General features: G+C 44.2%; 1 protein-coding gene across 1 annotated transcript in view; it reads left to right on the plus strand.

The window, feature by feature from the left end:
- LOC308151245 (uncharacterized protein) overlaps positions 1-19,347 on the plus strand; it is a 25,445-nt gene extending 6,098 nt beyond the window's left edge. Inside the window, exons 2-16 of the mRNA XM_080524076.1 lie at positions 3,693-3,769; positions 4,059-4,142; positions 4,927-4,983; positions 5,111-5,278; positions 5,969-6,070; positions 6,177-6,222; positions 6,777-6,867; positions 13,364-13,505; positions 13,649-13,753; positions 13,938-14,028; positions 14,353-14,386; positions 14,544-14,621; positions 15,505-15,607; positions 16,291-16,397; positions 18,550-19,347. Coding sequence (XP_080380202.1) covers positions 3,693-3,769; positions 4,059-4,142; positions 4,927-4,983; positions 5,111-5,278; positions 5,969-6,070; positions 6,177-6,222; positions 6,777-6,867; positions 13,364-13,505; positions 13,649-13,753; positions 13,938-14,028; positions 14,353-14,386; positions 14,544-14,621; positions 15,505-15,607; positions 16,291-16,397; positions 18,550-18,676 — 1,412 coding nt within the window. The 3' untranslated portion in view covers positions 18,677-19,347. The remainder of the gene's footprint in view (positions 1-3,692; positions 3,770-4,058; positions 4,143-4,926; positions 4,984-5,110; positions 5,279-5,968; positions 6,071-6,176; positions 6,223-6,776; positions 6,868-13,363; positions 13,506-13,648; positions 13,754-13,937; positions 14,029-14,352; positions 14,387-14,543; positions 14,622-15,504; positions 15,608-16,290; positions 16,398-18,549) is intronic.
- Positions 19,348-20,336: the final 989 nt, after the last annotated feature.

Raw genomic sequence — 20,336 nt, forward strand, 5'->3', positions numbered from 1 at the left:
GCCAAAATATTGCACTGGATTCGATGAGTAATCCCCGCTACTACCTAGTTAACTATAACACTACTTTACATTGTTAGCAGGCTTGCAAAACAAGATTAGCTTGCAAGGCAACTTACATTTAAAATGTTGAAATGTATTAAAAGTTTTCTGAATAAAGGTCTGAATATTTGGATTGGTTGCCAACTTGTTCCCCCCTTCACCAGCTGCCGTCACGTGTGTGTGTCTACTAAATAGCACCAATACTGAGTGACACACACACCCACATACACAAACAATTGTCATGCTGTTTACTTTAAATTTGCATAAACAATATTTAGGGATGCACGATATTCATTTTTTTCCAACCGATACCGATACCGATATTTACCCGCTTCTCGTGGCCGATAACCGATATGAGAACAGATATAATTTCACAGTTGATAACCTGTAGTTCATGCACACCTGAAGGTAAGAAAGGCTATGTAGTGAGCAAAGATTGATGATTTAATATTCCATAGTGATCTCACCAAATCTAACTTACATCACTATTGTTAACACAACAAAGAGAACACTTCTGACTCTTCAAATGTTCATTTATTATTTCCTCTAACAAACAGAATCTGTTATAGACAGTGCACAATGCTTTTTTTTAGCCAAGATCTGGCCTCCTTTTATGAAAACAAAAAAGGCTCACCTAAAAGTAATTAGATCAAAAAAGTGTCAAAAATAAAGTGCATCTTGTCTATCCCTGTAAATTGAAAATGCATAAATAAAATATCAAAAAATAAATAAATAAAGTGCATCAGTCAATACAAAAATAAAGACTTTTATAGAACCAAAAGTTTTATAGAACTTTTACAGAAACTAGTGCCAAGTGGCTGCTTAGTCTGCAGATAAACAGAATGACACAAGGCACATAGTAGGCTACACTAGTATGCTTAATAAAGCAACTGAAAAGGGCGTGGCTATGCTACTTTTAGTGCATGAGGATGAGGTAGGTTGTGGTAAAACGTATCTGGCTTACGCTAGTATCGATCAGACTATGGATGTGTGTGGCGACTGTATCATACAGAGCAGGCAGGCACACGTCTGCAAAATAGCGGCGGCTTGGGAGTGTATACCAGGGCTCTAAATGTGAAATTAGCTGGCGAAATCCTTTATCTTCTACTACAGAGAAAGGCTGGTCGTCGAGGGCCATAAACTCCATTATTTTTTCATTGATTGCTTGAGCCTTTGAGCTGTCTGCTGTCTTCCTGCAGTTTTCAAATGCGTGTTCAATAGGCACCGCGGCTAGGCTACCTTCTGCTACTAGTGCTTGATATTCCTTCCATACAGCGTGCTTGCAATGGAGAATCTTAAGGTGACTTATGAGATTCGTTGTGTTGTAACTCGTAGACCTTTGCCCTCCTCTCCGAACTTTTGTCGAACATGTGTTGCAAATTGCAAACGCTGAACCTGCACTATCTGCCTCAGAAACTCTGAAGAATGTCCACACCGGGGAAGACACGTTTCGCTCTCGTCTGTACGCAGGCGCAGCATCATGAGCGCGGAAACCGGAAGCAGAAATATTTCCGGCTTCATATTATCGGCTCTATATCGGCTCAAATTTTATAAAACCGATAAAAACCGATAAACATTAATTTCCCATTATCGGGCCGATAAATATCGGTGCCGATAATATCGTGCATCCCTAACAATATTGCTGCTATACACTTTGCCACCATATGTCCTTATTGTTTTATTATATTACACTGTTGATTTTTTGATTGCTGCATTGTTGAGTAGTTGTTGTTGCCCTAAGCATTGCACTGCATCGTATACGGCTGTATTCTATGTACAGTACATGTCAAATAAATGTTGATTTGAGTCGAATAATTGCCATGGTCTCATCATGGCCAGACAACTTGTGGAGTTCCAAACTCACTTTGAATTAAGATTCAGATTCAATGTAATTGTCATTGGCAGAGTGCAAGTACAAATACAACGAAAGGCATTTGGCATCTAGCCAGAATATGTAGGAATAGTGCAAAAGCCATAAAAGTGTGGACAGGTACAGTGTCAGGTACAGCGAGATATGTCCAGAATGCAGTTATGATCTGTACAGAGCAAGGACAATGGATATCAGTACAGTACTACTGTATATCTACAGTGTGTGTGGGGGTGTGCAATGTTCCTCCTGTTGGATCAACACACTGTCATTGATTCCCTGGAAAGACTCAGGGATTTAACTCTGAAACATGATCACTGCACTTCAGACAAGCGCCACGCCGCCGCGGAACGGTATTGTTCTCTCACACTCACACAGTCTCCAACCCGCCTCCTTTGGATTGCCAACCCGCATGACCGACCGTTGAAATACACAATGTAAACCAACTCACAGCTGTAAACCATGCCACTAAAAAACGGGGGGGGGATGGGGGGTGTAATTCAACTTGAGTTTGAGTGAGTGAGTTTATTACCTTTTCAACTCACTCCTCCAAATTGACACCACAACGACCCCCAGCTATTGTGCTGAGTGCAACTGCGGATCTTTTGGACTCCAATCAACTTATTGTGTTGTTTGTTGCATTTGATCGTATTCTGGGGGGGGGGGGGTGGCTACAGAATAGACCTATGCGATTCTCAGTTGAGTTTATTGAATTCTCACACGCAGTCAACAGAGACTGAATCTGTATGAATCTAGCACTTTGGAGAATCTACATCGATTCCAGTAGGTTGTGTGTAATGTATTTCAATTTAAGGCCCTGAGGCAACAACCTGAGAACATAGTGCATACTTTTGAATACTTCTGCAAGGCACTGTCAATAGGCAGGGTGTGTAGGACGTCCATCATCCCGAAGTGTGAGTGACAGTTGTTGAAAAGGAAAACTCTTTCGCGTCTTTCTTAACAGAATTCCCTGAGGTTTCTGCCTCGGTCGGTCGCGCGGGTGGAATGCTCTGGAATCTGCGTGTCAACTGCCTGCTGTAATGGATTGAGCTGATATTTCCGCCCATGACTCTTTGGTCTCACGAGAGTGTGTGTGTGTGGGTGTGTGTGTGGGTGTGTGCCGTCTCCTCGTAGCTGGTTTAGACGGGGCTCTCCCCATTGGCAGACACTGGGACAATAACAACACATTGAGGCAGCATTATTATTTTTTTATTATAATTTTTTTTATTTTTTTAAGTAAGTTTTTTAAGTAAGTTTTTTATTTATTTATATCATTTTTATTGGACAGATACAGTGAAGACAGACAGGAAAGTAAGGAGAAGAAGGGAGAGAGGGCATGTCAGCAGGGCATGGGTCGGATTTGAACCCATGCCGACATGGGCATATGAGTACACTGTAGAGTGCTAGACCAGGCCACAAATTATTTAATAATTATGATTATTTTAACTGATTTGTTTGCCATGCCTTCAACTTGTCAGTCAGTGTCACAACAGAAAATTGTTGGAATTTGGTATTTTTGCTCTAGCCACAGGGTCTAGGCTCCATGTCAGCCATATTCGGTGCCCCTGAAGCAATTAGGGGTTAATCGCCTTGCTCCCTCCTGAGGCGGGGATCGAACCAGCGACCATCTGATTGCTAGCCGCCGGCCTCTCTAACCTCTAGGCAACCGCCATCCCACCAGGACAATTCCAAGGAGAATTAAAGTGATACGGTTGTTGTCTTTGAAGTTGCGTACGTGTGTGTGTGTATGTGTGATAGAGTGTGTTAACTCTGTGTGTGTTGGTAGATGTGGCGGGTGAGCAGGAGGAGATGGAGTGTGGGGCTCCTGGCCAGAGGGGTGAGGACGACGTCTGCATTCCACAGGTACAGTTGACTGGCCGTGATTTAGGGTTACTAGTTGGATACCTTGCACTCCTAGTCTCGCTCGTAATTATAAACCTGACAAGTAAACGTATGTTCAAAAAGCAGATAAGGAAACACCTGGTTACAGAAAACTTCTATTCTTATGTAACTAGAGATTTAAGCGTTTTATATTATGCCAAATGTAAAATTGTATGATGTATGATATATTTTAATGTTTGATAAGTATGTTTTATATGGTAAATGTTATTTGTAATGTGTGTATGTGTGTGTGTGTGTGTCTCTCAATCAGGATGTCCTCTTGAGCAGAGAGGAAGGGTTGAGTGAGGAGGAGAGGAACAAACGGAGAGCAGAGAGGAGGAGAGCTAAAAGAAAGGTAGGCAGTATTACCCAGAAACACTCCTGTCACACCTGAGCTAAATAGTGGGATTTCTGTGCTATGTCACACTTAATGTACATGTATCTGTATTCTACTTGTGCTATGCCATACCTGTCCCCTTACACACAACACCGGTGTCATCTAGAATATAATGGTATATATAGTCTCCTCGGGCAGTGCAGTGGCTAGGCTGCACCGAGGTTCTCTTTTTAAAAGTCATTACACTCTGGTATATGTGACGTGTGTGTTGTGTGAATATTGATTGTTTGTTTTATTAATGAGTAAAGCAGCGATACTTGACCAGGGTTCGACAGTAACGTTGTTCTACTTGCCCGGAGCAAGTAAAACATTAGATCCCAGATATTTTTACCTGTGTACAGGAAGAACAACAGACGGCGCAGGTACGAGACTAGACTAGACTGATCGTGAGTGAAGATATTATCAAAGCGTACGGGTGATCGACAGGTGCGTACGCTTTGATAATATCTTCACTCACGATCATCTAGTCTAGTCTCGTGCCTGCGCCGTCTGTTGTTCTTCTTGCACACAGGTAAACATCCAGGATCTAGCAGCGTCGTCGTGCTCGCGCAAACAAACCCGGCGAATGTTTAAACAGCGTTACTGTCGAACCCTGTTGACTGTCCGAAGGGAAATGTGCCTCAGAGGACAATAAAGACAACATGTTATCTCGCCTGATTTCCCGATCATACCGAATACCCCTATTTGATGTCACGCCATGTCATGCCATGCCACAGCATCCATTTCCCTTGTCTCATTTCAGCGTCAGAAAGAACGAAAGAAACAGCAGAAAGAGGATGAGAGAGAGAGCGCCGAGCCGGTAAGATGAGCTGTCACGGTCCTAAAGAAAAAAAGAAAAAAGAAAATACCTTTTCTGTTTTCGATTTCTCACTCAATCTCTACTCAATTGTCTGTGGTGAAAAGTAAACCGGCGTTGTAATCGACAGGGTAAAGACGAAGAGGATGACGATGAAGAGGAGGGCGGAGCAGGGTCTGAGGCTGAGAGCAACGAGGAAGAGGAGGTTGTCGTTCCTCCTAAAAGCAAGGCCACCCCGCCCCTAGCCACCTCGGGGAACAAGAACAACCGCCAGCCCCGCGGCAGGACCTCAGAGGAGGTGGGGGAGCATTAAAACAAAATACTGCATGATTCTGTTTCGCCTTACAAATGTCCGCAAAGGAAACGGACGGTTACGGCCTGGTTTCTAGGACACAGATTAGGCCTAATCCTAGACTAAAATGCATCTTCGTTGGAGACGTACTGTTGCTAATGTTATTCAGTCCTGGACTAGGCTTTATTTGTGTCCAGGGGGGTATTCCATCAACATCGCGAAAGGACAATCCTGGCTTATTTAGATTAATTCTTATTATCAAAATCAAAAGCCTGGATTTTCCTTTAGTGACGTTGATGGAATACCCCCCAGGAACTCCCAGGGCCAGTTTCACAGACAAGGCTTAAGCCTAATCCTGGACTAAAAAGCATCTTCAATGGAGATTTTACATTGAAAGTGTGATTTAGTCCAGGACTAGGATTAAGCCTTGTCTGTGAAACCAGCCCCCAATGTAGTAGTCCAGGTCTTGGCTTAATCTGTGTCCAGAAAGCCACCCCTCTGGTCCAGTTTCCTCGAATGGATTAATTCTAGTCTTGTAGACTCAACGGCGTTGTTCAGTGGAGGGTTGGGCCTACCAACACCACGCATTTCTAAAGTGACAGTGATGGCGTCAATGATGACATGTGACAGACTGTGACTGTGTGTGTGTGTGTGTGTGTGTGTGTGTGTGTGTGTGTGTTTCTCTTCTCTCTCTAGGAACCCGAGTGGGACGTGAGCAGTGCGTTTGTGGCCAACGCTGCCAGCCACATCCGGCCCAAAGGCAGAACCAGAGCCTCCAGAGAGAACAAGGAGAATGAGGCCAGTACCAGCCAGGTGTACACACGTGTACACACACACACACACACACACAGACAAACACGGACAAGAGTGATGATGTGTGTATTAACTGTGGTTGTTGATTCAGGTGGAGAGTACAGACCCAGTCAAGAGGAGAGGGGCCTTACTAACAGGTGAATCTAATCAATTATTTTTAACCTGGCTTTATCCAATGTTCAGATTTAAGTTCTTGAATGTTATGCAAATTACCGCATATTTAATTAGGTAACGCCTCATTTGCATATTTAAACATACAATTTCAAAAAACTTGTAATACAAAAAATAATTGTCTTAATGTAAGTGATTAACTGGGGAAGTTTCATAGTGATGGCTATTAGTTAATTGTTTTACCCTATTCACCTGCCTTAAAGGTTACAGGTATTTTGGATTTGGCCCTCTGGCAAAAAACCCTGGGATTTTTGGGAGGGACCTGGAGGCAAACTTTTTCATAAAAGGTCCCTAGAAGTCAAATAAGTTATCAAAACATGTTAGCCAGAGAGTGGTCACAGAATTTTGGTTTTGGACCCTACTAAATCCCTCCTGTAGGGTCTCTTCTAGAACAATAGATTGTTGCTCTTAATGAGACTGACCTCAATAAAGGTTAAACAATGATGTCTGCCAAGTCACGGGTGATAGAAGTGCTGCAGAATAAACTGTGTGTGTGTGTGTGTGTGTGTGTTTTTTCCAGAGAGGGGCATCCGACTGTTCAAACAGGGGGAGTACTCCCAGGCTGTGGACATGTTTACAGAGGCCATCCACTGTGACCCCAGAGACCACAGGTACCACCCCGACCCCGGTCACACGCATTGACATGTCACGTATGGTCTGCTATGTCACGGAAGACAGTGAAGCATTTGTCCTTCTTTTGGCTCTACACTCAGGTCGCATATCTTGAAAAACTCACCGTTTCAGTGCTTGTGCATATAGGGTTCGACAGTAACGCCGTTTTACTTGCCCGGAGCAAGTAAAACATTCACAGGGTTTGTTTGCGCAAGCACGACGACGCTGCTTGATCCCGGATATTTTTACCTGTGTGCAGGAAGAACAACAGACGGCGCAGGTGCGAGACTAGACTAGATGATCGTGAGTGAAGATATTATCAAAGCTTACGCGCCTGTCGATCACCCGTACGCTTTGATAATATCTTCACTCACGATCATCTAGTCTGGTCTCGCACCTGCAAACAAACCCGGTGAATGTTTTACTTGCTCCAGGCAAGTAAAACGGCGTTACTGTCGAACCCTGACATACATTTGGGTCTGATGGGCCTACTAACACACAAACTGTGAAATGAAACAACCCAGTCAGTTTTATGTAGGCTGCCTATTTCAGAAAACATGCGATTCGACAAGCCATTCAGAATTGCAGCCCCATCCTATGTATTTTTTTTTTTTCAACAACCAACTACGTTCAAGGTTATCAACACCCCCACTGCCAAAAAAATTAAACATGAAAATAATCAGTGAATGGCCAACTTTCTAAAGAGAGACAATGAAGCAGCAGCAATATTTGATGTGCCCATGGACGGTATCATTTTACGACTTAACATGCTCCACAACAGTCAACTTCTCAGTGACTTTGCTACAAGTAAAGTTTGCCTTAATGCATTTGTGACAGTCTGATCATTTGGTCCGCATGTCAGCGACCAATCAAAATGTTCCGACTTTTCTTTTGAAACACGGAACTACGTTTTAACATTGTTGAGAATCACAACACAAACTCGCTAGTCAAGCCAAAATACTGCAACAACGCAATGGATTCGGTGAGTAATCCACCCCCACTGCTACATAGTGAACTATAACACTACTTAACATTGTTAGCAGGCTCACAAAACAAGCTGTGTTAGCTGACTAGCGAGTGCGTCATTGACACACGAAAATGTATTCACAGTTTTCGAAAGAAAAGTCTGATTATTACATCGGATCCCGACATGAGGACCAAAGCATCAGAACGTGTCACATTTGGAGTTGGACGGTAGTCAGCAGGCAGAAACAACCACCACGACTGAGGAAGTAGAGCAATGACACGCTTGATAACATGCGTTTCTGATATCAGATGAATGACGTCAAATGGTAGTCAGGCTCAGTGGAAGATGGAAGAAAGGTTTATTCAGATCTGTGCTCATAAATCCATACAGGCAAGCGGTCACAACAATTATGGAGTGAAGGATCCCTAAAACGGTCTTCTTATTATACCAGTGGATGTACAGAAAATAGACGGACACCTGTAGATCATTACTCACAAATGTTGGCAACCACTCCATAAGTATCGTTGTCCTATACTAGTCTTTGACCAATCCAGATTGTCCCTCAGCGGTCCACTCCTTAGCTGACCACTGGACCCTTACTGGACCCTGACTCTACGTCTATAAGCGGCTGGTGGCAGGCCAGGGAAAGGACAGGTGTTATTCTAGACGCCCGTGTGTTGGCGGTGGACACCATTTTTTAATTTTTTATTAAACAATATTTTATTAGAAGGAAGTACACATTACAGCACTTATGGGTACACAAAAAGGAATGAAGGTCCTTCTATTTTTTCTTTTTCCTATGTATCCACCCACCCATCAACCACCTATTGCCAATAGAAAAATATAATAATAATAAAAAAATAATATATATATATATATACTGTATATACATTATATACATATAATAATAAAAGAATAATAATAAAAAATATATATACAGTATATACTGTATATATATGCATATAAATGACAGGAGTTAAATAAAATTAATAAACAAGCATCAGGCTATTGTGGACACCATTTGAAAGCGTGCTACATTGTATGTATCCTGATGGTATATTAACTTAACATTTACACAATGTTTAATAGGCACACTAAAATGCATCTCATCAACGCTTTTCTGTCTTTCTGTTTGATTTGGGCATGTGAAGAGGACATGACACCCAGACTCGAGTCCTGCATTGGGTCTAGTACCCCGCTCTTACCCGCTGATAATAAACCCATAATAGGCAAGGCTTATACGTTTATTTGTATAACACATTTCAACAACAGGGGCAATTCAAAGTGCTTTACATACAACGTATGTACAACGTAAAGAAAATACAGCAAGAGGAGGATAGTAAGAAAATAAAAATGACAAGAATAGATATATATCGAGAAAATAAAATAGATAATAAGATAATAATAAATAAATCAACTCGTGGTCTGTTTCAGTTTTAATTATGTAAAATTAAGTAGCCTGTTCATCTCCTACTTCTGTGAGAGAGTTTTGAAAATGAGCAACGTATGACCACGACCGTGACAATGTTACTTTCTCCTTGTCCGTGGGTGTCGGGTCAGGTTTGGGTTCTGTTCTCACGGTTCCTGGTTGGGTTGTGGCAGCACAGGGCAGGGAGGCAGGTTCACTCTGGGGTGTGGGTTGTGTAAATGGGTATACAGGCATGTGTCATGCATTTTGTCCTGCAAATAATGTGTTAAAAGCAAACAAATCCTATAACACGTCGTAAACGTGTCGGATTGTCTTTGAATTCAGCTTGTTTTGGATTCACTGTACCGTCTGCCTTCCTGCTTTGCACTTGAGTGAGTGTTAGTGATACATGGCTTGTAAACAAACATGCCAGACCCTGTCACATATGGCATCTGTTACAGTCAGAAATTGAGGAACAGCTGATGGAAATAAAACATGTTTTCAAAGTCATTCTTAGAACTGTAATGGTATTATTAAGTACGCATATCGCTACTCGGTATCACAAAGTGCCCAAATGTACGTACTTGTAATTGGTCTGAAGAAAAGTGGTATCGGTGCGTCCCTACCAGAGTGATAGAGACTCTGGCCCGTGATGGCATGATTGCATTACATAATTCTATATAGATTTTTCAGGTGCACTTTCAAGGTGTTAATCTCCCGTTCTACCACACCCCAAAGGTGTTCGGTTAGATTCAGATTCGGTGACTGGGAAGTTCCACTGAAGAACAATGAACTCATTGTCATGTTCATGAAACCAGTTTGAGATGACGTAAGCTTTGTGACATGGTGCATTATGAATGAATGAATGAATGAATGAATGAATGAATGAATGAATGAATGAATGAATGAATGAATGAATGAATGAATGAATGAATGAATGAATGAATGAATGGACTTTATTGTCATTGCTACAGTACAGGTACCAAACAACGAAATTTAGGAGGGGTGGCTCCCCTGGTGTTAGGAAAGGGGAAAAAAAACACTTTTAGAAAAGAAAAAAAAAAATCACAAGAAGGGAAGGAGCTGATTTACATAAATAAAGGCTATGTACACTATCCACTGTACTATACTGTACAGACAGACGACTAGGGTTGTCATATTGCACAATAGTATTATTCCACATTTATTTAAAGTGTCGCAGTTTGCAGGCTTGAAATGTACATGTTTGTGCCTCAGCACTACACCAGATTTTTTTTTTCAGTCCAGCAGCTGCCATCAATCCGTCCAGACTGTCCAGGGCCCAGAACTTAGGTCTTTGCTGTGTTCAGGGCCTGGACGGCCCTGTGGTAGAAGCTGTTCTTCAGTCTGTTTGTCCTTGCGGCCAGGGTCTGCAAACTTGACGATGGAGTTGCTGGGGTGGACGGGGGTGAAGTCGTAGGTGTAGAGGTTGTAGAGGATGGGGCTTAGCACGCAGCCCTGGGGGGACCCAGTGCTGAGTCTGAGGGCTGTGGAGGTGTGGGGGCCCACCCGCACACCTCTGGGGGCGGTCGGTCAGGAAGTCCTTGATCCACGCACATATAGAGTGTGGTAGACCCAGGTCTAGTAGTTTGGTCACTAGCCTGTCTGGAAGGATGGTGTTGAAGGCGGAGCTGAAGTCCACGAAGAGCAGTCTCGCGTAGCTGTTTCCCCTCTCCAGGTGGGATAGAGTGGCGTGGAGAGTCGTCGCGATGGCGTCCTCTGTGGACCTGTGGGCTCTGTAGGCGAACTGGTATGGATCCAGGTTGGGCGGGAGGCGTGTGAGTATGTGGGCCCGGACTAGTTTCTCGAAGCACTTCATGATGATTGGTGTGAGTGCCACCGGGCGGTAGTCGTTTAGGCAGCTCACCGTGCTTTTCTTCGGGACTGGGATGATAGTTGAGGTTTTCAGGCAGGGTGGGATTAATTAATTTTGCCATTTAGCAGACGCTTTTATCCAAAGCGATTTACAATTACGAATTACAGGGACATTCCCCCTGGAGTAACTGAGGGCTAAGTGCCTTACCCAAGGGCACACTAGTAGTGGTGTGGCTTCAGGCGGGATTTGAACTCCCAACCTTCCGATCCCAAGTCCAACTCACTATCCACTAGACCACCACTACCCCCTGGGCCTGGGACAGGGACTGGTTGAAGATGTTGGTGAAAACCCCGGCCAGCTGGTCGGCGCAGTCCCTCAGCACCCGTCCCAGGACGCCATCCGGCCCCGAGGCTTTCCTGGGGTCCACCGCCTTCAGTACGCGTCTCACTTCATGCTCTGTGAGGGTGAGGCTGCTGAGAGCTGGAGAGAGTGGTGTTTGTGTTGTGGTTACCTCCGTTCGCCCCTCGTCGAACCGGGCGTAGAAGGTGTTCAGCTTTCCCGCCAGCAGGGGGTCGTCCTCTGCAGCTGTGAGCCTGTTGGCTCTGAAGTTTGTCATCTGCTGAACCCCCTGCCACATCCGCCTGGAGTCGTTGCTCAGGAGGCATTCCTCAATCTTCTCTCTGTGGTCTGCCTTGGCCGCTTTGATTCCGCGCTTTAGGTTAGCCCTGGTGGTGCTGTACAGCGGTGTGCTCTTCCCTGCGAAGAAGGCGTTGTCCCTCTCGTTGATCAGTTTTTGGACCTTCCCAGTCATCCATGGCTTCGTGTTGGGGTAGACCCGGACCCGTTTGTCCACGGTGACTGAGTTGGTGCAGTTCACTATGTGGTTCAGAACCGACGACGTGTACTGTTCCAGGTCCTCATGCTCATATTCCTGCCATGGGGTGTCATTTAGGCAGATCTGCAGTGGAGCGGACCCTTCTGGCCAGGTTCTGACAGTCTTAGTGGTGATGGGAGCACTTTTCCCCATGGTAGTGTATGCAGGGATCAGGAGGATTGACACATGGTCAGACATGCCTAGATGAGCTAGCGGACTAGCCTTGTAAGCACGTTTGATGTTGGTGTATACCTTGTCCAGTGTTTTTTCTCCTCTTGTTGCACATTTCACATGCTGATAGAACTTGGGTAGTACTGCCTTTAGGTCGACATGATTGAAATCTCCTGCTATGATGTGAATAGCCTGTGGATCTGAGCTTTGTTGACCACTGATGACGTCATATAGCCGCGCCAATGCTAGGCTACCGTCCGCGCTAGGCGCAATGTAAACACATGTAATAAACACCGCGTTGAACTCCCTCGGGAGGTATGTGGGTCGGCATTTAACAGTCAAGTATTCCAGGTCTGGGGAGCAGTGGCTACTTACAGTTTTTGTGTTTAAGCACCAGCTATCCTTCGTAGATATTATCAGGCCGCCTCCGCGGGATTTACCGCTGAGCTGCGTGCGGTCTGCCCGGTGAAGTGTCCGTCCCTCCAGGCTTACCGCGGAGTCCACGATAGTTTCATTTAGCCAGGTTTCAGTAAGAATATGTAATAAGTATTATCATGCTGGAAGTAGCAAGATGGGTACATTGTGGCCATGAAGGGATACACATGGTCAGCAACAATACTCAAATAGGCTGTGGCATTCAAGCAATGATTGATTGGTATTAACAGGCCCAACGTGTACCAAGAAAACATTCCCCACACCATGACACCACCTCCATGAATGAGAAGGTGTACAGGTGTCAAAGACTTCAGGCAGTGATTGCAAGCAAAGGTTTGCTGATTGCTGAAAATACAATACATGACTGCTCCATTTGGACATTTGATACATCTCTGCTATTACTTTTGGGTCCCCTGAAATGCATCAAAAGTGTTAGTAAACCATTGTACACAAATACCATAAAATAAAACCTGAGAATCTCTTTTGAAATAGAAACTTTTGGAGTGTAGAGCTAAAAGAAGAAAATATGATTCACTGCCCTATTAGTCCAATGTGATCTTTCATATCCCATGTGTTTGGAAACGGCACGTGCAGCACAGTTCCGATATACGGCGTGCGTCATTGTCAGTGTAGACCTAATAGCTTGGCTGTTACAATGGAAAGGTTTGACAAGGAAATGTGGCTATACAGTCATGTGAAAAAGAACCTTTGTCTTTTTCAACTCATGGACATTTGACATCTTATCACTCCTCCTCGCCTCCTCTCTTTCTTCCATCACCCCTCCTCTCTTTCCCCCTTTCTTCCAGGTTCTTTGGTAATCGTTCTTATTGCTACTGGTGTTTGGAGCGTTACCCTGCTGGCCTATCAGATGCACTGAAGTCCATCCAGCTTGCCCCTGATTGGCCAAAGGGATACTTCCGCAAGGGAAGTGCACTAATGGGATTAAAGGTCGGTATTCGCCTTTTGTGTGGATGAAACTGTGTTCTGATATTGTACCGTTGAATAATAAAAAATAAAAAAAGTTAAGTCTTCCTCCTCTCATGTCTGTATTGAGTGAAATCTCTCCCTCTGTGTGGGTGTGTGTCTCTCAGCGCTATGGAGAGGCAGAGAAGGCCATGGAGCAGGTGTTGAAGCTGGATAAGGACTGCGAGGAAGCGTCCGGTGAACTCTTCAACTGCAGGGTCTTACAGCTCATGGTGAGTGGGCAGGCCCTTGTGCCGTTGGATAGCTCTACGAGACGTGTGTGTATGTGGTTGTGGTATCCATGCCAAAGCTATGGGTTCTGTGCCTGGGTCGCCATGGTAATGTACAATGTATTTCGATGGCCAGAGGGAATGTCTTCTGTCTGTTTGATGTTCTCTTCCCCTCCCTCCCCTGTAGGACCGGGGGTTCGAGGAGGTTCAGAGCGTCCTGCTTCTGGAGAAGTTCACCACCCTGCCAGCTGCTCTGGCCTCGCCCGAGGCTGCCAAACGTAAGCGTAGTAGACGGTTTCTTGAACGCTGCGTATAGCTAGCGCAGGGCTTTTTGTATCTCTCGACAGCCCACAGGCCCCCGTCAAGTCACCAACCTCAGAGAACAGAGCTCCCCTACAAGGCCCGAGAACAAACACAGGGCAGATTTCCACGATTGTTAGTGTTCTCTCTCTCTCTGCTTTTGGGCAGGGGTTGTTGGCTAGGACATTTAGGGGGAACTCACTCCTGTTTCTATATTATTCTGCTAAGTTAATGTTGGTTTTATGACATGGTGTGATTGGAACACTTTATTGAAGTTGTCCATCTTTCCACTCTACTCCCAGTGGTGGACCTAACATCTCAACACGACCAGAGTGGGTAGGTTGTGTAGCATTTACGTAACATTTTACAAGGGGCGCCCCTTATTCGACTTATTTTGTAATACATTTTTTTAGACAGTTATTACCACTGTTATAAGCAGTTATACACACTGTCAAATGAAGGTGCGTTGACTGGGGCCCACTCTCATCCTCAGGAGCCCTTGCCCCTCTCTCTGGGTGGGGAATGTCACCTTGGACGTCACAGAGAAACACATATGGGACCTCTTCAAAACGTATGACTACCACTTGTCTGTGTTGACATCTCTATGTCTCTGTGTATGTTGTTTATGTCTGTGCGTGTTGTTTATGTGTGTGTGTGTTGTTTATATGTGTGTGTGTTGTTTATATCTGTGTGTGTTGTTTATATCTGTGTATTCTATAATAGTGGGGGTAATAATATGTGCAACATTTTAGGGTAATCGTTCACTTTTTCATAAAAGCACGAAACTTGGTACACTTGTACAGTTTGTTGTCCTGAACATTTTCAGACGTGGAGCCCTCAAAAAAACTCCTCCTAGTGGCCGTGGCGGCCATCTTCCTTTCCGCCATAGCCGAATTGTGTATTTTGCTTCATATCTCCTGAACCAAACATGATAACACTGAACAGATGTTGTCTACCCCTATGTTTTGAAGGTCAATGATTACAATGATACCATATACAACATCATAAAGTGTTCAGGTGGCCATGGCGGCCATTTTCCTTTCCGCCATAGCCGAATAATGTATTTTGCTTCATATCTCCTTAACCAAACATGATAACACTGAACAAATTATGTCTACCCTCATGTTTTGAAGGTCAAGGATTACAATTGCGAGGGCTCCACGTCTGAAAATGTTCAGGACCCCAAACTGTACAAGTGTACCAAGTTTTGTGCTTTTATGAAAAAGTGAACTTTTTTCACATATTACCCGGACTATAAGGTCACATGTGTGAAAAGTATATAGAAATGAATGCACTTTCAAAAATGTGAATACAATATTATTGGAACAACCCTAGTACACTTGCTATATGGTTGCTGGTCCATCCATACCCGACAGAACATTGTATTGAGGTGCATGCCCATGCTGCCCATGCTACCCATACTAAAGGTCTGTTCCCTCTCTCCTTGGTCGCAGGTGTGGAGAGATAGAGAGTATACGAGTACTACACGAACGCTTCTGTGCCTTTGTCAACTTCAAGAATGCCAATATGGCCGCCCAAGCTTTAGAGAGGCTGCAGGTGAGTGAGTGAGTGAGTGAGATGGAGGAAAGGTTTTTCTTTTGAAGTAGGCCTAAAGTAGAGGATGGCTAACCATGGCTGACAACGCTGGTTGGTGGCAGTCAGCAAAAACAAAGCAAAAAACCCCAAAACAGCCTGACACTGCTTGACACAGCTCATTTTAACTCATTTAGTGCCGAGGGTGAATAAAGTCGCCTGAATTGTCAACATTCTAGAGTGCCACGGGTGACTTTGTTCACTAAAAATGCATAAATGATGATGCTCCATTTTGTAGCCAATCAAAGGTATTATAAAGTAGTGTTCTAGGTAAGTACCACATAAACCCAGAATTTCTTGTCAATTAGTGAGTTAAACCTCCGATTTGCTTTTAAAGCCTGTCGGTGTCAATCTGCTGATTAGCAGTGCCAGTGCCAGCTTCACATCAGAGATGATGGGCAGTAGTCCAAGACTGTCCATGTGTCACCACCTTAAAGGAGTACTTTATTCAATCATTATATATATCATTGTCTTGTGCATTTAGTACCTCATAGATATCCTAATGACAAGCTTACATTTACCTCTTGGAAAAGTGAATAGATGATGCATTTGGACATGCTATACGTGTCCTTCCAATCTTTGTAGGTTTCTATTGGGGAAAAGACTTGTTTTCTGATTGTGTCTGTGCTGTTGGTCCTCCTGACCAGGGGGTGGAGCTGGAGGGCACCAGGCTGGTGATCAGGTACCCAGACCGCTGGATGCAGAGAACCCCATCCTCCCCTCAGAAGACCAACCTGTGCCTCAACTCCACAGGGTAACTACACACCTTGATCTTTGTAGATCTTTGTGGTTCTCCACCATTTTTGTAGTTCTTTGGACTACAAATACGGCATCTTTGTAGTTTGTACTCTTCATACTACCGAGCCTAACCAGGCTGGGCTGGGCTATACTGGGATGACCCAGGTCCCAGATCAGTGTATGGACTACATGTATATGGATATTTTTCTAAACGCAAATTTTTTTTGTACAATTGGGCTTCTCAACCATACGAACACGGTGTTTTCACTCACATAAACGGAGATTTCTCTAAACGGATAAAAAAGTGAAGAAATAAAAAAATATCCGATTGAGTGGATCAGTGTGGTTATGTTAAACGGAGCTGGTGTTGATGCGATGACGTCAAGTGTCAAGCCGTTCACACATGCGCATTGAACAAAACGGTTGTCAACAGCAACAATGGCTTAACTTCATTGTCAGTCCACACAAAATAATCAGTTTTTGCTTTCTTCTTGGTCGCCATAACTTGCTTTTCTGTCTGTTTTGTAGTTTTCTTCTCTGTCTGTTTCAAAGAGTTTGGTCTGTTTACGTTTTGAGTCACTGCCGCCGTTTGATTACAACTGACTGCGCATGCCCATAACGTTCTTCTTTGCTTTAGGGGCGATCGTGTTCAGTTTTAGCTTTTCGTATGGACAGAGATAAGTTTGTGGAGATAAGAGTTTTGTTTTGTTTTAACGAGGACGAAAATAAATAAGGCCCAATCCCGATTCCCTTTTCTACCCCTATGGCTCGTTTTCGAGTGTGACTCGATTTCGAGCCAAGCCCTTTGAACAGAGCCACAAGCCGTAGGGGTTGAAATCTACCCCTATGAAATGGGACAACCCTTCACGACCGATACGTCATCAGCAGTGGTTTAAATAGACGCGGTGCGGATGACGCGTTAATATGTTGCCGGCGAAATCACACATCTAAGTTATTTTTTCTGAGTGGGGCAGTCCCACTCATATTTTTCTTTTTAATGATAGATATAGTAGAGATTATGACAGGAAGGATGGGTGAGAGAGAGAGAAGGGATGACATGCAGGATATATCCGCGGCTGGAATCGAACCGGGAGCCCTGCGGTACATGGTCAGCGCTTAATCCACTACGCCACCTAAGCGCCCCTCACAATGCCTTCTTCAGCTGTGTTTATTTCTGTTGCGTGTGCTATAAGCATATTTTTTCGTTGGTTATCAACAAGTGTTTAGTGTTTAGACCTTTTTTAGTCTCTTCCGTCAACGATGTCTTTTTTGTGGACATCGCAATAATGACAATGAATGACTCCAACCAAAACACAGAGTATTAACCAGATCTGTCAGCGCACGATGTTCCTCCAAAGATACCCGTGACTCAATCCTCAGCCACCACATACACACGAGTCCATCAGTAGTCATAAAGCGTTGTCCAAAAATCACGTTACCAAGCGCCTTTCTCAGAACAATTCGTCGTCAAGAATCCAAAAATCATTCCATCATAGTAGTCGTGGTCAAAAACTTAGAACGCCACAGGTAATAATTGATTTATGATTGTACATCTCTGAAATGCTCGACTGTCATGCAGCGTTGCGTTACTGTCACGTTAGACACAGCACCGACATAAAAGCGATTTTTTATTTATGCTTGTTATAAAGAAAAGGTCTATAATGCATTGTAATGACATTAAACAAAGATTATAAGATGGTTATCATAATTTTTCAAATCTTTATTAATAAGTAATTACAGAGAAAGTAAAATGACATTTCTGCATTGAATATAGCTACATAACATTTCTGTAGATGATTCGCAATGCATCCTTGAATCAAGGGGTACGGCTTCAAAGCTAAAATCGCTCGAAACGAAGTCATAGCTAGCCCTCCGACTCACCCCTTCCCCTCGGTGAAATATGAATTGGGACACCCCTACCCTAAACGTGAACGCGCAAAACGAAGCCGTAGGGGTGAATTGGGATTGTATTGGGATATATAAAATCACAAACTGAAGAGTAACAGAAACTATTCTGAAGAACTGATACTGTCCCCAAAAACCTCTCATTGGAGGCTGTAACGACCCTGTTACGTACTGTGTGTGTGCCTGTGTGTCTGTGTGTCTGTCCTGTTTGTTTGAACACACGTCAGTGTTAGTCAGAACCCTCCTCTGTCTCTCTGGTCCAGGCGGGCGCCCATAAACGGAGATGAGTGTTTCTTCTGGAGAACCACCGGGTGCTTCTACGGGGACAAGTGTCGCTTCAAACACAACCCTGACCAGCGTGGAAGAGATAAGAAACCATGGCAACCCTGACCCCCCCCATCATGGGTGAGAGAGGAGGAGGAGGAGGAGGAGGAGGTGGGGGAAGAGGGGGGGAATTTCCCCTACTCCAAGGGGACCAGGAGCCTTGGATGGATGGGGAGGGAGTCGCCCTTGTACAGTCCACAGGCCATGGGAGTTAAAGAGGAGTGCGCCTCGTATTTTCCTCCCCCCCCCCCCCCCCACCCCGCAGCTTCACTGTTGAGCACAGATATGATGTCATCATTAGAACAGTGGTAGGATCGTTGCCCAGGCAACTGACTCTCACGGTGGACGCTAAGTGGGTGAACTCTCTGCACTGCATGGACCCCCCCTACCAGACAGTCCCCAAATCCCTGTTATGATTTCCCTTTTGGCCCCATATGTGACTTTTGACCTGAATGTGTGTCCCCCCTTGTGATGTCACTGTGAGAGGTGCCGCCGGCCCGCTGCTGGCTTGGTGTTGACGTCCGCAGGCCGATGCGTTCAGTGGACAAGTGAGACCAGACGAAGAGGACAAAATGGCGGCTCGAGCGCGTCAATGCAAATGACATCCTGTATCCCCTATTTTAGCATGCACAGCACAGTAGGAAAAGTACTTGTACAAATGAAGGACTGTTTTTTATTTGTGACAGTCCATCACAGTTTTGCTATCCGTTGACAATAAAACGTTTTTTTTAAATCAAACCAAACAACTTTCTTTCAGACATTTCACTTTTTATCATTTAAAAGATATCAGATATCACTACCTCTTGGCAGAGTGGGGGGGGCAGATATCACTACCTCTTGGCAGAGTGGGGGGGCAGATATCACTACCTCTTGGCAGAGTGGGGGGGCAGATATCACTACCTCTTGGCAGAGTGGGGGGGCAGATATCACTACCTCTTGGCAGAGTGGGGGGGGCAGATATCACTACCTCTTGGGGGGCAGTTGCCTCGTTTGGGCCAGGCGCCTCTGACTGTCATGACAACCTTGTATGCTACATTTGAAAGTACAATAGTTATGTCTTACGTTAAGAATCATATTCTTGAAATTGTAATCAATCGTAATTATCTATATTTTCTATAATACATGTAACATGGAAAATGGATATACTATATGGAATGAAACTCTTCCATGTATGTGACCAATTGTTGTAATACCCCCATATACACGGTAAATGTAAGGTCCAAACATCATAAAGCAAGCATAATGCAGTTGTATCACAGATTTCACGGTAATAGTGTTTTACCTACTGACCAGTGTGGCCAATGATTGAGAGAAGAGTTCGCTTGTTTGGGAACAAAGAGGAAGAGAGATGCGAGATGTTGATATCTATAGAAGAAGGAGGTAGCAACATGACACCATAGAGGAAGCTGGTCACATGGTGGCGGAACCAGAAACACTTCCTGTCTGGCTTTGCTACACGCTCCACCAGTGGTGTAGTCTAGTTTTTTCTAGTGGGTATACTGTGATTTTTCCCTCCCAGCCTCATATCGTTCATTTCGCCATAAAAATAAATCTGCACTGCCTGTAACTTTATATATATATATATATATATATATATATATATATATATATATATATATAAATTACATAGGGCTGATCTGTGCATGATAGTGCTGCATTTTGGCATATTTCATGTCGCATCTCCCCCCGTTGATGGTATATGACGCTATAGTCAGTCGCAATGGTC

The sequence above is a fragment of the Nansenia antarctica genome (genome assembly GCF_963989245.1).
Source record: "Nansenia antarctica genome assembly, chromosome: 2".
NCBI classification, from domain to species: Eukaryota; Metazoa; Chordata; class Actinopteri; order Argentiniformes; family Microstomatidae; genus Nansenia; species Nansenia antarctica.